Source organism: Thunnus albacares, chromosome 13 (assembly GCF_914725855.1).
Source record: "Thunnus albacares chromosome 13, fThuAlb1.1, whole genome shotgun sequence".
In the NCBI taxonomy this organism is placed as follows: Eukaryota; Metazoa; Chordata; class Actinopteri; order Scombriformes; family Scombridae; genus Thunnus; species Thunnus albacares.
This window is the reverse complement of record NC_058118.1, coordinates 16,740,051-16,759,534: the sequence shown is the minus strand read 5'-3', so window position 1 is coordinate 16,759,534 and position 19,484 is coordinate 16,740,051. Positions and strand designations below refer to the sequence as shown.

The following is a 19,484-nucleotide window of genomic DNA, read 5'->3' as shown; positions in this document are numbered from 1 at the left end:
TATGTTTATGTTATCATATCTTTCAAAACTGTTCCCTTGGCCATATGACATAAGTTTTGCAGGGTTTTTATTACATGTACACACTCAATTAAGGCTGCAGTATAAGTAGATTTAAATAAATAAACATAACATTACATAAAGGGATAATAGACTAACTGAATTACAATGAAAGTGACATAAATGGGAATGTTTTTTAAAAGTTCCCCTCTGACTGTCTGCTTAACTTTTTTCTTTCTCTTCTTTTTTTGGGATGCCCCTCTTACAGGCCTCATAACATTAGCATTCATGTGTTTGAGCCAGACAGCGTCTGACTGTTACAGTGAAAGCATGCTGCTGTGTTTGTGTGTGTTAGTGTGTGAGAACAACACCACTGACCTGTGCAATGACTACACCTCTGCAAACACATCAATTACCATGACGATGTGTGAGCAGTATAGAGAGGGATATGCTGTCTGCACGATGTTAAGTTTTCTGCCACATCTGTCAACAAACTGAGAGGTAACAGTAAAAGAGAGAGAAAGCTGCTCCGAAAATATTAGAGAAGCAATTATGTGACATAGTGATCATGGCATGAGAAAAGAGAAACCTTCAAATGTTGAGTGTCAAGACTGTAAAACCTAACATAACTTAAAGAAAAAAAATATGAAATATAGCAACTTCTTTGGTAAAAAAATGGAAATCTGCTGTAAAAACCTCTCCTCGGTGCCTCTAATAGTGTTTGTGGAATCAGTTTAAATATCGAAATGTCTTATGTCCAATTAGTAAGTATTTAAGATTGTCGTCAACAATTAAACCCATAAAGGATAGTCAGTGGAAAGGTGAATGTTTATCAATATGTGACAAATCTGCCTCATGGACATAAAAGGACGATCAGGTGACAATATAAAAAGAAGATTGGCCTATTTGCTGAGTTGAGAGACTCATGGGCCCTTTTTTACCAAGAGGGCCCATGAACAAAGGCTGTCATGTAACTAATGATGCACTTAAAAAAACTGGGTAAATTTGTGCTTAACGGACTAGATTCATGGCTTGTCAGATGACTTAATGCAGCAATTACAATTATCTCTCCCCAGTCTGATAGTCTGAGCCCTGGACTACAAGAGATTGAGAGCATAAACATAAAACTCACTTGTCTTCTGCTCGTGGATGTCTGCACAACGCTGATCTGAGTGTGTTAAGCGTGTTTGTTGCCAGTGCATGCCACAGCTATGACTGTAAAGTGTCTGATCTTTGAATCACGTCCAAAATGGAACAGGAGAATTTAATCACTTTGCAGAGAGAGACAGAGAGAGAGAGAAAGAAAGCAAGAGAGATTGAAAGAGAAAAGCAAGGAGTAGAAAGAAAGACATGAGACAATTGGACTGAGCTGCCACTCAAGGCTTTGGCAGCAGAATTTATGAGCTCTGCTTGTGGCGCATACCTGCAATACGTCTTCTCCTGACCATACATAGAATCAGGCACAATCAGGCAGCCATGACATAAATATTGAGTTTAGACATTTTGGCAGCTGAAACTGTGACCTAAATGCTAAAACTATGAACAACGCTGAAGGCTGTTTCTTAGAGGCAGGAGAGAAAATAAATCGAATGAAGTTACTATAATCTTTTTATAGACTATCTGAGCAGTCTGGTCTGCTGTGCCATTAATCATAGATGGTGACAGAATGCCTTTACTGGCTGGAAACTGGTTTGACGTACAGTATTACACATATATCCCAGCTGTTTTGGGGCAAATTTAATGGGCAACAGTGGCCATGGAGATGCTTCACTATCATTACTTTTTATTGTTTTGCTTCCTGGACACACTTCAATAGTTCAATAGTCACATTTTGGAGGGCTCAGCTGTAAACGTCATAGTGTGGCTGAGAAAAGCCACATTTACAAACAGCAACAGTCATATTTCAAACATACTGGATCAGGACTGCATACTTTATACTAAACTGTAATCCTGCTTTGAGTATGTTGTTTGTTTGAAAAAAATACATGCAGTTGCTAGTTTATCAGGCAGACGCAGCTAAAACTAATGCGATTTAATACTACAGTCATGCAAGAAATCCTAAATTCATGAAGCTTCTACCGCTCAGATTGTGCCTAAAATGTTTTAGAGAGGTGTTGATTCAACTTTATCGTAATCTGTTGAATTCTATTGCTAGATACTGACAGGTGTTCATAATATTTTGTCTAACCTCAACCATGCTTGAAAAAACTATATATGTTTTTTTTTTCTTTGGAGGTTTTTTCATTGGATATTTGTGGTCATTATTTTAAGTGGGAGCTCAGTTGATGTTGACAATGTTGTTAGCTTAATTTAGTACAAAATAGCATGAAATGTTAATTTCTGGTGTGCAGCTTTTCAAAACACAGCACTGTTCAGATTAGTTAGTTGGGATTAGAGTATATTTAGAATATCAGTATTTAGTCGACAACTGAGACACACAAACCTACTGGCGTTACTTGCAGCATAGTTTTTAAACCATACCAGAACCATGTAGATTCAGATAAAAATCCATAAAGTTGTAAAACTTTAATTTGAATACATAAAAAACTGTTGAAAATCAACTGTGGACTCTTCACTTTTCATCACTGGAAGCATATTTAGACCTTATTTGTTGTAAACCGGGAAACTGTTTTTCAACAGTAGGAAACTTGTTCATTTGTATTAACATAAAATGTGGTTGAAAATTAGTTTAAACCAATGTACTTGGTAAAAATAATAAAACATAATTAAACAAACAACATTTTTAAAACCCTTTTCTTCACAAAAGATTGTGAGAGTGGTAGAAAACCTAGAAAACATTCTCCTGACGCCACATGCCTTAATTGCTTTCACAAATAGAAAACCACACAAAGAAACATTGATGTGGGATAGCTCTCAATTTTCAGACATTTAACGTAGATAATTGCTAAGAGATTTATGATATACAACAACACATTATCAATGGTGAAAATTCCTAACACAAAAATTCAATTTAAGCTGGACAGAGTTCTCTGGATTTAATATATTTAACTATACTGAATAGAAATATCCGAACCTGTTCAAAATGTCCTGGCTGTTGGCACTTGAACATTTTTTAAAAGTTTCTGTAATGATTTCACCGGGTCAAACAGGCTGCCTCTTTAAAATATGCTCCGCTAGAGTATTTTTTTCAACTGACGTTTGTAGCACAGACAGGTCCGTGGGGACTTGAAGTTGTCTTTTCATCATGTGTTCAGAGATAGAGCTCCATTATCTGCAGAGGGCCCAGCAGATTTAAAGCCAAAACCATGACCTCACTGCACTGTGGGAAATGTCTGTTGCGTTCTACCTCCATCGTTGTTTAATTTAATCATGTTTTTCTGTGTGTGTGTAATGATAGGGATTCACGTGGATGCGGATGGGATTCCCGATGATTCAGAGTAAGGATTCACTGCTGTAGTCAGCTTGACATAACGGCAGTTATAATGGATTTTAATTGTGACGTTCATAGACTATTATCAAGCCAGTCATACGACCTAATCTACCTGTCTGCTGTTGATCTGTGTAATCATACCCCCTTTTCCCTGACATTAAAAAAAACTTTAAAACTAACAAAACAAAAGCAGGAAGTTGACAAAATATCTCAATAATAATGCAATACTGGTGGTAAATACAGCCTCTGTGAAGTGCTAAATGTGACACTGTGTCATAAAGAGGTCTGTGGTCATTCTCGACCTCTTTGTGTTTTATTGCTATTTTGTTCCCCAACTGTTTGTATACTGAATGAGAAGACCAAATGTTATTCTCTCCACCACCTGAACTGTTAGATCATACTGTTTGTATTATGCAAAGAAATAGATTACTGGGGAAAAAGAAAAAATTGGAAAAATTGTTTGACCGTGAGTTATGAATTGTAAATATGAACCATATTGCCGGCAGGACTTCCTATAGCAGAGAGATTTATGATAACATGCCTGCTTCACACGCTCTGCTCTCCTCGAGAGTATGACACACAGCTCAAACAGGAATATTTCCTGTTTCTACCACAGGTATTGACAAGGATATCACCTACGTCAAACCACAGAATCCCATTATGAAGCCTGCAGAGGGCCGACTGTTGACGCTCCATTTAGAGGGAGTATTCACTTACAACACATATTGTACAAGGTCAGGGCGCTGGCAGCGGAGACAGGAAGAGATGATGTCACTGCCCGGGGAATATTTCTGAATCCCTCCCGACTTGGATGTTTAATTTACAGCACATTAACCAAAGTGATACCATATTGTTACCTATGACCTACTTTAATGGTTCATGTGTGTTAGTGGTAGAACATATGGCACTGAACACGACTCTGGTGTTGTTACATGCAGGATGACATATCTCTGCTGCCCCGGTGTCACACCATCTACTCAACCCTGCTAGTGTACTGTACATGAAACATGCTCTGTGCATATTTGACTCTTTTCCTGCTGTTAGCCAAAGTTGACTGCACTTTAAACAACAAAAATGATAAAGGATATGTGACACCTATGATGATAATGAAAGTTATATTTTTGACTTTATTTCATAGTGAACAGTGGAGAGGTAACAGGTGACATCAGCATCTTAAACCCTTAGACCTCTGGGATACCCCAACCATAACAACTTTTAACACCTACCTATTTGGAAGTTCCTTACTGCCTGAACTGCAGAGATCAAAATCAAATGTGGTTTTCCAACTCAGGCCAAAATTGCCAGTTCATGCCCAAAAAGAAATGTTTGGCTTTGATTGCAAAGTGAGTTTAGGCTTGCCAACCAAACATAAAAATAATTCAACATTGTTAAGTAGTGACTAATACCAGTGATGGAGGGTATCTAAGTATATATGAGTACAATACTGAGGTACTTGTACTCTATAAATATTATTTTAGGCGGCATTTTATGTACTTTCATTGAACAGAGAGGCGAATGACATTCAACAAAGGTCCCCAGCTGGAACAAACAGGGAACATTGTAGTTACTGTATGTGTTATGCATCATAATCACTAGTTGACTGGACATCCAACACATACTTTACCAAAGTATTTCCATTTTTTACTACTTCTACTCCCCACACATCTTATAAGAATCAAAATATTTCAGGATTATACTCCTTACTCCAATACATTTATTTATTAAGATTATTAAGCTTATTAAGATTTTACATGCAAAACATTGAATGATGATTGGCTTATAAAACATGATGCATTATTATAGATTGAGTTACCCAACATTATAAAGCAGTTACAACTTGCTCCATCTGGATAAAAGCTAAATCAGTGCAGCTTCCACATTTATGCGTCAGTAACAATAATCCAAACATGTAAAATAATATAACACTCTGAAAGGGCCCATTCTGCATAATGAGCAATTTTTGCATAAGTATATTTGCTATTAAAACTCATTTTGTAAGCAGGACTTTTACTTGTAATGGAGTACCTGTATATTGTAGTATTAAGACTTCAATTTAAGTATTTTTTAAGCATCCTCCTCCACTGACCAATACACTGCCACCTGCAGCTAGACAATATAAGTCAAGATGTAATTTATGAGTCTTTTCAGCCCACTATTTCCAGTTTATTACTTGTTTTGAGGAGCTTGAAAGGCATGTCTCCTGTGCACAAATACAACTGAGTACACAATCTATATTACTGGAACTCAACACAAGTACAACTACATCAACAGTCCCACTACATCCACTGTATATATTGAATTCCACATCCAAACATTCAATGATGTCACAGTATTGTTTCTGAAAAGTAAACACACCTGCCAGTGCCTCTCTAATCATCACAGGCTTGACAGAGGAGAGATAGACAAAGACAACAAGAGAACATGGGTATTTTCTCAGCAAAGCTGGGTATAATTTTGGCAAATACTAGATGATTTATGCCCCTCTCCTTGAGGGCCACGCTGATGTAATAGCTTCACGTCTGTCAGGGAACAGACAAGCCCTGTGCACACCGGCATAAACAGTGACGCATTCACCTTACATTCATTCACATGCAAAATATGGAATAAACAGTCGCTTTTAATTATTGTCATTAGCTGTGGCAACAAATGTTGTTAGAGGCAGGAAAGTGAGAACATACTACAACTGTGCTTTGTAATGCTCTGTATGACAGAAGTGGAGTGTGAAAGCCAAGGAAAAGACAGGATGTCAGGTGTTGTGACAGTGTGACCGTTGACAAGTGGAGCTTAGTGACAGTTACCTTAATTCTCACTTCTACCTCAATCAAATACTGGCTGAGGTAGGAGTAATCACACATGTTAACACAGGGGTTGATAAACTTCTATATGTTACAGCACCGATAATAAGATTTTTACAGAAGAGGAGAGATGTCTGCTGTTAGGTCTTAACAACTATCTGTGCTGGATTTGGGAGGTAAACCAGAGATAAATTATGTGTCTAGTGTAATGTAAATATTAGTAACATTTTGTGCAACTCCATCACTGAGGCCGATGCAATATGCATCTCGATGTGTTGCCAACAACCTGATACATTAAAGATACATAGGAAGCAACTACCAATGCGATACGATACGATTCAACCCTGATACGATGCAAAAAATGGATGCTATGCAATTCAGTATGGTAGAGTTTGATTTCATTTCTTAAGCATACAGCAAGTTACAAATTAACTTAAAAAAGTTCAATTTTTTCTTTATATAGTTGTTTCTCAAGTACTACAACTCAGTAAGCATCTCATTTATGCTGTTTTTTTTACCTCTAAAAAAGCACTTGGACCTTTCACAAACAGGCCTTTTCACAAGTCCCTTGTAGTGTAGTGTTCTCTGTCCCCAGTTAACATGCATATGCTCCATGACCCAAGCAATTACTGTCAAAATAGTCAGTAATAGAGCACAAGTTCCACCTGCAACATTTTGGCAGCGCACCACTTAGCTGTGGCATGCTAGCACACTTGAGAAACAGTTTAGCGAGGAGGACTCAGTCTAAAATCACAAATTATTGGTCACATTTCTAAATAACAAAGGCATAGGGCCTCCACTAATAATTATATATAAATAAATTGGATTTTACCGATGCAAAGATGTTAGAAATTATGCATCGGGAGTTCATCCCAAATTATATCCAGTGCATACTTTTTTTAATCGGGACAATTGCATCATGAACATTTTTGCTTGTGCACTAGTGCAAATGAGTGAATCTTCCCATCCCTAATTTGGTGAGCTAAAGAGAGTTTTAGTCATATTAGTTGGTTGGTGGAGGGGTGGCAATGTTTGGTCGGTCGGTCTAATAACTATGAAATATATTGCCATGAAATTCTGTACAGTCACAGTTCCCACTAAGTGTACCTTTCCTGTAATGACACAAAGAGGTTTGCATTTGTGTTTTTTTTAAGTTAAATATCTCAACAACTATTGGTTGGATTGTCAATAAATTTGTTTCAGACATTCATTTTCCCCTCAGGATGAATTGTAATAACTTTTTTGATCCCTTAACCTGTCATCTAGTGCCATGACAACGTCAAAGTTTCAATTTGTCTAGTACTTTAATTTATGACTAAATACCTGCAAAACATTCCCATCAGCCTCAGTTGTACTGTAGTGATAATTAGCAAATGTTAGCATGCTAACTTGCTGAACTAAGATGGTGAACATGGTAAACATTAAACCTGCTAGACATTAGCAGTGAATTTTGAGACAAATAACACGTACAGGTACAGAAGGCCGCATAACTGAATACAGCCCAATATCATCAAACTCATGCCACAAAACAATTACTCAAGCTCGGCAAACATGTTGCTTTAGTTTTGTGGCTTTGTGAACTCTTGGTCCAGACAACCTGCCACGTGCCGCTTGTTGTCTCAAAGACGAATCATCAGTAACTGAGGTTAAACTAACACTAGCACTGTAGCACTAATATGAGAAACAAAAGATGAGAGAAAAAGCATAGATAGTCAGAGACATAGAGGATAGCCATCTCGGTCTAATCAGCACCAGCTCTGTTTAAATTTTGGCTGCAGTCCAAAAGGGGAACACTTTCATTAACCCTGCAGTCAATCCACCATGAAAACAAACACATTAGCCGGCCATTCTATGACTCACTGCCCTTTCACTTTAACCACAAATGTTAGCGCTGCCAAGTTTTTTCCTGTCCGCGATACCTCGCCCTTCCTTGCTTCTTGCTGCCACCGCCGTGCTATCTCGCATTCAACTTTTAACCTTCAGTCCTGGAAGCTGTGTGAGGAAGAGACTGACTGGCCTCAACAAGGATCAGAATTAACAGATTTACCAGCCAGATATTTTCAGTTTTTCAGTCAATCTCATAAAAAATTCATTTTGGATCAAAGTATCCAGTGCCAAAGCAACCCTCTCCCCAACACAAAATAGTGAGGCAAATAGGCCTCCTGATTACACTACGTGAAAGAGTAAATTGACCAATCTACCATTTAGATGTCCCTCCATTAATCAGTGATATCTATATCTCAGTGTCTTGAACAATTCTAACTGTAAGATAATTGTATTTTAGAATCTGTAGGATGTTTTCAGCTTTAATTTTGTTTGATTACCTGTCCTGGACATGAGGCCACATTTAGGGGAGATTTCTCCCTTTGTTGCGTACCAGGTAGACCCTTCTCAAAGGCAACCTGGTAAATCTTCTCCACTGGAATTAGCAAACACCAAAGGCCTGAGTATGCTTAAAACTCAGTGCTTGTCAGATCATCAAACAGCATCTGAAAACCCCTTTCTGATTCTGATTTTGGGGGTCTGCTTGACAATTTTTGTAACTTTCCAAAATAGACAATCTGATAGTCTCATAAACCTTACACAGTGATTGGTCAGGTGTGCAAAGGTGTGACAGTAACCAGGAACTTCTCTCTCAAGCTCTCTTTTTTCGTTCTTCACACAACTACTTCTGTCACTTTTTGTGTGTACAAACCTTGAATACCTTTTAGAAGAAACTGTCCAACAGTGTTCGGCCTTATCCCGAATTTGACAATATGAGATACCTCAACTACAACCATCTACCAGAGCATTTGATTGGTAGACCTTCCTTGAAGAGGTACACTGCTTGGATAGAAGTGCTGTTTGAAAGACTCTTTCAGACTCAAAAGACAGAACAAGTCCCATATGAATGTGTCATCATTAGTCTGTGGAATACTGTGACCTTTTTTAAACTCTGAAAACAACGAAACATGCTTTCATAACCAGTATTTCCATAATACAGTCACTCAACTTTTCCCAGCTTTAAAACGACCCCATGCACAGGTCCTAAGGGCTGCTTTTAATTCAGTGATAGTCTCAGTTACAGTCATACACAAACATTCAGCCTAATCTATTAAAATATGTCATATCTGGAGACTAATAACTTACACAAAAGGATGTAGGCCAACATATTTCTAGCATTTTAATCTGAGAATATAAAACTAGCTGATTAAGAGGTCAGTATGTTATCATAGAAAACATACATTTGTAATCACACAGTCTATGTGGTATCAGGACTCTGTCTTATGTCATAGCAGCAGCGGTTTCATATGATTCGGAGCTGATAAATGACCCTGTCAAATTTCTCATATATAAAAACATTGGCTGCATTTGCACAAAAGAACGTATGTGATTATCTTTGGGTAAATATTGTAATATGGCCATTAATACCATGTGATCTGCACTTGTAAGTTTACTCACAGATTTGATAAGAGGTAGACCTTATAGTCGAGCTGTTCCTGTGCTTTTTTACACCCTAAGTGTGCAATAAAACAGACTTCCTATGCTATTTCCCCATAATAATACAGTATGTACAGTATGTAATACTGTATGATGGCGGCTGCGGTGGAAGCCAGCATACGTGCAGCATCTCAGTTAAGTTTAGCCTTACGCTATGTGCCAGACAATAAGTTTAGCTGGGAACAGTATGAAAACAGTTGGTACTATGTGAATTGTCTCAGTGTTCTTGTATGAAGGAGACTAAAGTTGGCCTATGCTGTAATTCTGGCAGAGGTATACCAATGCTGCACTGCCTTAAATGGGAAACAGAGACCCAGACCTGTGCTTTACTACAACATAGCTCTGATTAAGACCAGATTGGTCTGCCTGTGGTTGGTTCTGAGCCACAGCTGATTCCTACTCAGGGACAAGTCTGTTTACGCTGTGCTTTGCAGTGCATGCATCCATCGGCATGTTAATCTCTCCTCTGTTCACTGGTATCTGCTCTAGTGGAGATTGAGAGGAGCTACCATCATTGCCAAATGGCTGAATAGGGTAATTTTGTGGACTTTTTACTAGCATAAAGAAATGAAGACAAAAGAAGACACAAGAATTTAATGCAGCAGTGACAGTATTCCACTATTTGAAAGTAGAAGGTTGCATTTTTTATTGTCACGTTGTCTTGAGATTATGGGTTGTTTTCTCATGATAATGGGTCAAGATAATAGGATAATCATCCTGTTACAATTAGTGTTATCTAATGATAACAATATAATTTCATAACTTAATTTAATTTTAATTTTAATCAGTCTTCCTCATTCAAGGAGAAGACTTTCACAGAGGAATGTATTTCAGTGATCCTACTGATATCTTTATCAGGGAGGGGTTATATTATCACCACTTTGGTCCAGACTGAAGTGTCTTTTGTGATCCCTTGACTTTTCATCTAGCGTTGTCATCAAGTCAAAATTTAAATGTGTCCAATACTTTGGTTGAGGACCAAATAACCTGCAAAACTAATGACAGTCCTGCCTCAGTTTTCTTTTTGTTTATTGCTAATTAGCAAATGTTAGCACAGCAACATGCTGAAAACGACAAACATTATACCTGTTGAATATCAGCGTGTTAATATTGTCATTGTGAGCATGTTATCATGCTGATGTTAGCATTTAGCTCAGAGCCGCTAGTGTGGCTATAAACTCTTGTCTGTAGCCTTGTAGCATCTTATAATGTCCACCTCTCAGATTATAATTATCATCTCTTAGAATAAAATCTGCGGCCTATAAATTATTGGATACCAATCAAAGGAATAATATCTGCAGTAGCAGCCTGATTAGTGTTGATCGATAACTGATTGAATGTTATGTCCAGCAGAAACACACTGCCCGTGTTACTCTACTCTAATGTCCTGATGGGATCAATAATGGAATCTCCTGGATCTAATATTATCAGATCAAACCATATGTTATGTTAGATTACCCACTGAATTTATTCATGCCAACATGATAAAAAATATCTTGTTTTATTTCATTTTTATTAATCAGGCACTCTCATTGAGATTAAGATCTCTTTCCAAGAGAGACCTGAGAACAAGAAACATCAATAAGACAAGAACACAATTAGTAAAGAGAGGCAACACAACTACACAATAAACAAGGAATTAATAAAAACGGTTATAAGAATCATAAAAAACAGCAGATAATAAAGCTTTAAAATTTCCAAGGGGAATGTAAGACTCATGTTTGAGGGCAGTTTGCAGTTCATTCCATTTAAAAGGTGCATAGTACCTGAAACCAGTCCTGCCAACATTAGTGCGTACCTGCAGGATCTCTAAGATTAAGTAGTAACTGGATCGGTACTGTAGTTATTAGATTTAAATGAGAGGAGAGTTGTGAGGTAGTTTGGAAGCTTTATAGATAAATAATATGAGATGTTTTGTTCTTCTTGACTGCAAGGAAGTCCGACTAACCTCATGATACAGAGAACAATGATGAGTGTGAAATGTGTCATTTTTGATAAAACATAATGCACTATGATACACAGGATTTAACTGCTGAGTTGTTGATGGGGCAGCATGATGATACAGAATAACTCCACAGTCAAGGACAGACATGAAGGTTGACGGCACAATAGTTTTACAGTTGGAAGAAGACAGACATCCTTTAGTTCTGTACAAGAGGCCTAGTTTGATTTTTAATTTCTGAGTCAAATGTTGAATATGAATCTTGAATGACAAGTAGTCAGTAATGTACGACTCAGCAAGTTATCTTGGGATACCAATATTTATTATCTGGAGAAAACTTATTTGTTATCGAGAATAACGAGAAAATGATTTTGAGATAACAGAATGACAAATAATTGTCACCAGTCGGACTCACCAATTTATATTTCTCACATTTTTACCTTATAGACGATTCAACAGCATTAGGGCACATCTGTCCATCTTTGTTTGATCTCTCACAGACATTTCTTCTGTCTGATGACCAGACTCTCACTCTACTTTTTTGCATCATTATGAGTTTTGATGTTTTGTGTTGTTGATAGTACCAATATTTTTATATTTACCTTGTAGTTTTTGCCAACTGATTTCTTATCTTGGAGCATTAAATGTTCTTGTCTTGTCATCCTGTCCTCTCTTCTTTGAGCGCTTTAAGGTTTTGCCTCAATGTTTATGAAGTGACGTCTCTCTGCTACTATCTAGTGGCTAAAAGGAAATTTTCATTTTCTCAGGATAAAGACAAACTGGAGAAATAACACAAGTGCAACTTGAACAATCATCCAGTTAATTTGCTTGCATTTCTATACCAACATATTAAATCACAAGTTGGATATGCAATTAATCTACCTTAAATTTTATCAATAAAAGTTCTTATTCTTTCTAAAAACCCTTCAGCTCCGCGCAGTCTGTCCCTCTTCACTAGCCGTACTTTACGTCATCATAACAAGCCGACCAGTGCAGCATGGAGGAGCTCTTCTCCCGGTGAAGGATTTTTGACCTTCTGAAATCGTTTCTTTCCAGTAGTTTCGGTGAGTTGATTCTTCACACACTACCAGTAGTGTTCATGTTTGTAGATGAGGATTAAAGTCGTTGTCGCTGGTGATTCCTGCTCGTCAACGAGTACGACTTTGACGTTAGTTTGAGCTAATGTTAGCAGCAGCAAGGCTAACTGTATTATTATATAGCATTATAAACATTACAATACTGAGGCTATATACATGACCTGACAGGGATTGTAAAAACAAAAAAATAAATGCAGAAGTAATGGTTCTGATAAATGTAGCTATAGTTATATATGTATATGTTAAATAGGTAAAGTAGTGAATACAAATTAAATATGTAGTAGTGATATCTACACACACACACACACACATACATACATATATACATATTTAAACACATTCAAAGAGGCTCTGAGCTGCTGATTATGTGTCAAGTGATGGATGACTTGGGGCAGATGTTAATTATTTTTTTGTCTTGTGAACCACAAGGTTGAATAGAGCCCTCCAGGATGTCGGTGAAGCATGCATCAGTCCATGCCAAATGGATCATCGGTAGAGTCATCGGGACGAAGATGTTCAAGACCGCCAAAGTGAGAGTCACAAGGCTGGTGCTGGATCCGTACCTGCTGAAGGTGAGTCTTTAACGGTGTCCATTCACTGCTGAGATGCACAGTAAGAAAAGGCAACATGGATGGAAAAAATCACATGATTAGGGCTCAGAAATATTTGATACTGCTGCTAATATAATATCAGCACTGACACCTTTATCAATAATTTGGTTTGAAGAAGTATTTGTTATTTTTTTCATTTAACGAGATTTGCCAGACTTCTCAGTGCATCAGTGTTTTTATTGATTCTTAACACAAAGAGCCGTACAAGAACTTTGCTAGAAATAATATTACTGTTACTCAATCAGCTGAATTGATTAATTAGACAAACTGATTCTAGATTAAGGTTAATTGTAAGATAATTTATCACTTGTTTTTGTTATTGATCAAGTAATAATATCAAAATGTGTTATTTATAGCATCACAAATAAACAGCTAACTTCTTTTTTCTGTTTCATATGTTTATGAATTAAATACATTTGGTTAGTGGTCTGATCAAGTAAATAAATGCAAGACATCACTTTGGACGGCTCTAATTTGTGATTAGCAATTGTCATTATTATTATTATTGTTATTGTTATTATTATTAGTATTATATTTTTATCATTATTACTTCTGTTGGAATGACTGATCAAAACAATAATGAGAAGTGTTATGGTGATTAGTACCAAACATTTTGTAAACTCACTCAGAAATAGTGAAAGTAGCTCAGAATTTAATTCGCTCACTTAAATTTTCCCAGTAATTAAAATTAATTCGACTCAAATGTTTAATTCATTACCTCTAGCTAGTACATGATCAACTTCACTGTGTACAACCAAATGTTATTTATTTTCAAGCTTTGTCCGAAACCTTTGATTACTCTCTGTAGAGTTATTACATATTTAAAGATGTTTAATGGTAGAAACTGTGTTTTCTCCCCCACAGTACTACAACAAAAGGAAGACCTACTTCGCCCATGATGCTTTGCGGCAGTGCACTGTGGGAGATATCGTCCTTCTCAAGGCCCTGCCTGAGCCGAGGTCCAAACATGTGAAGCATGAACTGGCTGAGATAGTGTATAAAGTCGGTCGGGTAATCGACCCGCTGACAGGAAAGAGAGTTGCAGGAACTGAGTTTGTGGAGCCTCCAACTGACCTTCCTCACAGCCCGGAGGAGGAGACGACGTTATTAGAAAAACTGCAGGAGCTGAACATCTCAGCCGCCTCCAGTGGGGTTGATTCCCCACCTGCAGAGAAACCCATTTCATGATAAAAAAAGGATCTGTTATGTTTAAATGTCACTCTGCAATCATGTTTCTGTTGCAGAATAATATACAGTATATTGATTAATGTGGAAAGCCTAAATACGTTTTCTTTGCTATGTGTAGTTTTATTTCAAGTCACATTTCTGGAGAATTTACAATAAAAATGACAATGAGAACACACGGTCTCATTCAAAAACATGTATGCATGGAGCCCATATCTGTTTACTGTCACACTGTAAGATCTATGTTTGAAAAGACAAAGTCATATTTATTTATTATTGAGTATAAAAGGTGCAAATGCAAAAGCAGTTTTAATCAACATATTTTATTGCTGAATTCCTATTATTCCCATTCTAGTGTATATTAATGTACTAACACTGTAAACACGTGATGTTCTTTGTCATTAATCAGATTTGTCAATTAAGTTGTCTATTCATTGAAGTGCAGGTGTGAATGATGATGCACTCAAGGAAAATTATTTGGGTTAGTTAGTTATGTTTAGGCCGATGTAAGTTATATTTAGAACAAATTAAGTTATGTAGAAGTCAAAGATAAATAAATGTTAACAGAGCTATGTGTTAGGCAGGTGTATCGTTCAAAGCTTAAAAACACTCATGAGAAATCCAATCAAACACAAACAGGAGTGTGTTGTCAACTCTTAATCAAAAAGTTATTGCCATGGTTACTTATCACTCCGTGTACATTATTATTGGCTTCCGGAGGTATCAACTTCATAATGTGCAACTTTTTCCTATACATAGTCAACGTGTGGTGACGTGATTGTAGGTAACGACTGCGGCTGCAGCCCGAGTCAACAACAACCTCCAGCAGCTGTCAGCGAAAACATGGCGACCCGAGTCCTTCAAAGAGTGGGCAGCGGCCTCAAAGAGGCGAAACATGGGCTTCAGGCGACCGGACAGGTCAAAGTTGTCGTAAGGTGAGGGCTTTGCAACTTACGTGTGCCCATGTAAATGCAAAAATGCAACTTAAAATGTGTGTTGTTCCTGCGGAGTTAAACACCAATGACAAAGTCCGGTGTGCTAAGTGGCTAAGCTAGCGCTAACGTACGTACGCTGGTTACGTTCAGATTCATGTAGCGTAGCAGCATTAGTCCTCTAGCTTTAAAGTTGCTAACTCTCTGCTAATGCTAATTATCGCCCTACGGAATTACAAAGTTGTGAAGCAACTTGTGTAAGCACTTATCCTAGACTACTTGGTGGTTGTGTCCTAAGAGAAATAGCTTGTACGTGCAGAAATAATACAAAATTATAACAGAGTTTCTGTCAGTCCCAAAGTGGATTTAACTTCAAGGTCAAAATGCAGCGAAGTGCTGCACAGCAGTGATTGTTATTATCAGTAAATGACAGTTTAAACTGCAGGTGTGTGTCTCAAACCGAGCTGTGATGGGAAAATGTTTACAGATGAAATGCTGCGATGTGTATGAAAGTTAGTTGAAATGTTGCAGCTCTGAATGCACAGTTTAAAGTTTATGTTTGCACCGGCTGGCAACCTGTCAAAGAAATGCTTTCTAATAAACACCAGTAACCTTTGCTAAAGGGCTTGTTGGCACTTTAAAATGAAGTATATCACCATGTTCCTGTCTGAGAAAACTAAATAATCATGTGGGAAGGCTGCTTAGACTAATCCCTCTGGTTATGTGCAGTATGTTCAGCTTACAGCCTTCTCTGTTGCTGCCTTCTCAGGTGGACTTTCTCTGTAATGAATGAGTTGGATGAGCCGATAAAGATTCATACAAAGTTCTTAGTTTGCTGCAGCCATCATTGACTTTTACACTATATCTCCTTGTTCATTTAAACTGACCTCAGTCCTAATAAGTACCATGCAGTTTTATATAGTTTAAATAGTATAGTAGTATATAGTAGTATAGTATATAGTTTTATATTGCACATTTCATTACAAATAAACTATGTGCTTTAAATCTATTGGCAGTACTTAAATATAGCCTGACTAATTATGGATTCATTAGTTTATAAGAAATCCGATGATGATATAAGACTCAGACACACACTTAATAAGCTTGAGAAAGTTAAAATTTTAAGTTTGCAGAAAACCACTTTATAACCTGAGAGGTCTGATTATACTGGATTGTAGCCAGTGAGCAGGTCAGAAATCATCCAAACCATTAAGTGTTTTGAAGACCATAAGCAGAATTACAGTAGAGTACCATTCAGAAATGTCACCATTTCTGTAGTTGCTAGTCTGTTATCTGATGAAACACTGATCGTATCCAACGTTTGTGTTTTGTTTCACTCCAGGAGCCTCTCTGCTTTCAAAGAAGACAGCTGGTTCAAATCTCTCTTTGTTAGAAAGGTCGATCCAAGAAAAGATGCTCACTCGCATCTGCTCGCCAAGAAGGAAGACAGCAATCTGTACAAAATACAGTGTATGTATTGTTCATAACCTACTTTGTTACCACAATGGACAAGATTACCCTGACTGTGTGTTTTCAACATGTTAGGGCGGATTAAAAAAAATGTTCCACTATCGGATAATCTTTGACAGATCTGCTGAGAAATGGTGTATTATTCACTACATGGTTTTGTTTCCTTGCAGTTCACAATGTGAAGCCTGAGTGCCTTGATGAATACAATGAACTTTGGTAAGAAGTTCCTGTTCCTTAATTGACTTCATTCAGATGCCCGGTTAAGGTTCTGGTTTAGTAAACAGTGCAGATGTTTTGAGCTTTTACACGTTTTTTTTTGTGTGTGTGTGTGTGTGTGTTTATCTTTAGTGACAACATCTTGCCTTCTATTCATGAAGACCCTGAATACCCCTGTGAGCTGGTGGGCACCTGGAACACATGGTATGGAGAGCAGGATCAGGCAGGTAAGCATCAAGCTCTGTGTCTTAATGTCGTATTAATTGTCACCTCACACATGTGCATCTGCTTGTGAAAGGCATTTGATTGATTAACCGTCCGTTCGATCGAGTAGTCTAATTGAAACATAAACATCCTTTTCAAAAAAGAAAACATTAATTAAAGTCTCACAGACAAGGTACTGGTGCTCAAAGAATTGGTCGATCAATCAGACAGTCGGACATTAATTGATAACTTCTCAAATGTGATGATTTGTTGCTTTTCTCCATCCTGTGTCAATTTAAATTTTGAGGCTTTGAAGTGTTAATTGGACAAAACAAGCGATTAAGAAATGAATCCTCGGGCTGGGAATTTGTGACGAACATTTTCTGACATTTTATAAGATGAATCAGTTGATTGAAGGATTAACCAACAGATTAATTGATAGAGTAAATCAGTTGAATAAAATATTAAATATAATAACATAAAATAAGTTAGTTGCAGCCTTTCAAGATACTGTAGTACAGTCACATTTTCCAATATTATTTAACTCCTGATTCAGGTGACAATCAGATGAATCATGGCAAATATTAAGATATTTATATTATATTTTTTTGTGGCATTTCTGCCTATATTTGACTGTATTTAAAGTACGAGGGGTATAACATGCAATAACTGTCGATTTGAATTGAGCAGCAGACGTTGTGGTTATCTGATATATGTCCACTAAGCTACTGAGCCACAAAATGTTAATGCCATTCTTTTTTTAAGTTTTAAAGTTGGACTGTATCAAAACACTCACAGGTCTCAGTCACCTTGAAAATGTGACTCATTATCTCATTAAGGGTTCCCCTCCTGCTGCTGGGGAATAAAGCGAGGTGTTTGCTTCTATGGATGTAAAAACAGACATTTCTTTAGACTGGTGCTGTCACTCTCCTACCCAGTGACACAAACTGGCACTGTGACAGCTTTTATATTTTAGTTAATTATAGCTGTGACTGTATTGCAGTTTTCCTGGCTGCTGTCCATTTTGCCCTTGTGGTGACATTTGTCATTCCTCGCTTGTAATCTGCCTCTAATGTTACTGTGCAGCAGTATTGACAACCTCAGTTAAGATAATCTAAAAGGCTGCATGAATAAAACGTCCTTACTCTGTGAGAGATTGCTGTCATGTTTGGCAAGTTTATACCAATTAATTCTTAATCTTGATCATTGGATTCATTACATTTTTCTGCACTGAAGTGTGGTTTCTGGTATTGATACTAAAGACCCCTAACACTGTGCAATTTTGGGCTTTCTGAGATGAAAGTTGACATTAACGAGAGAAACGTGGTGAAATCTTTGGTCGTCAGTCCAAAACGTTGGTCATTGATCACACTGTGAGGCACGTCCACCGACGGCTGATTTGGAGCTTTAGTGACTAAAAATAACCTGAAGCTAAATTCTCACAGTGTCAGAAATTTAGGACCAAATTCCTTCAAACATCCACGGTACACAAAAACCTAAACGATGGAGGCAAAACAAAAAATAAGTTTGTGTGACTTTGCTGCATTTTCAAAACATACGAGGGACGCAGATGGATGATGCGAGCTGATGACGTGTCTCTGCTTTCATATACTAAATTTACATTGTAGCGCTACGATTCATCACATATTCATCAGACAGTCCAACACATCAAATTGATATCATACAGTTGGACTCAAATTAAGATTTTATTAGATCCATCTTGCACAGTGTGGCACACAATAAATCATTGTTGTCATAAAGTCTAAAGGCACCTTAAATCATGTAGAGAGTAATCGCAGGTTAAATGCTTTTCTGCTTCATTTCACCCAACTGTTTTTTTTTTTGACAGCAGCATTTTTCAGGTAGAATCTCACATTATTTAGATGTAATTGAAGTGGTAAGATGTGATTTTTACAGTAGTGTTTTCTCATAGAAATTGACTAAAGATTCATGGTTGATACACTTTGAGTTTTTCACACCTTGCTCGAGTCAAGAAAGACAAGTAATAAAACATCAAAGTAAAGCGATATATCAGAGAGCGGCATTATTTTTGGCTCTTCTGCTCCTTCTATTCTAGTTCACCTGTGGAGATATCGGGGAGGATACCCTGCTCTCACCGAAGTCATGAACAAACTCAGGCAGAATAAGGTAACGGGTGCTGGGA

The 19,484-nt window shown here is 37.3% G+C and overlaps 2 protein-coding genes across 5 annotated transcripts in view; both read left to right on the top strand.

Moving 5' to 3' along the window:
- The window catches only part of LOC122995015 (protein NipSnap homolog 2-like), a 41,716-nt gene that overhangs the window by 17,480 nt on the left and 4,752 nt on the right, over positions 1-19,484 (top strand). For 2 of the 4 annotated variants that reach the window (XM_044369923.1, XM_044369926.1), the window contains 5 exons: positions 15,283-15,433; positions 16,773-16,900; positions 17,071-17,116; positions 17,249-17,343; positions 19,398-19,468. In XM_044369923.1, the coding sequence (XP_044225858.1) occupies positions 15,283-15,433; positions 16,773-16,900; positions 17,071-17,116; positions 17,249-17,343; positions 19,398-19,468 (491 nt within the window). Of the gene's footprint in view, positions 1-3,355; positions 3,396-15,257; positions 15,434-16,772; positions 16,901-17,070; positions 17,117-17,248; positions 17,344-19,397; positions 19,469-19,484 lie in introns of all 4 variants that reach the window. The other 2 variants (XM_044369924.1, XM_044369925.1) reach the window with 2 other exon arrangements.
- On the top strand, positions 12,538-14,694 carry mrps17 (mitochondrial ribosomal protein S17). Its single transcript, XM_044369930.1, has 3 exons — positions 12,538-12,669; positions 13,132-13,274; positions 14,178-14,694. The coding sequence occupies exons 2-3, from the start codon at positions 13,152-13,154 to the stop codon at positions 14,499-14,501; spliced, it is 447 nt and encodes a 148-aa protein (XP_044225865.1). The 5' UTR covers positions 12,538-12,669; positions 13,132-13,151; the 3' UTR covers positions 14,502-14,694.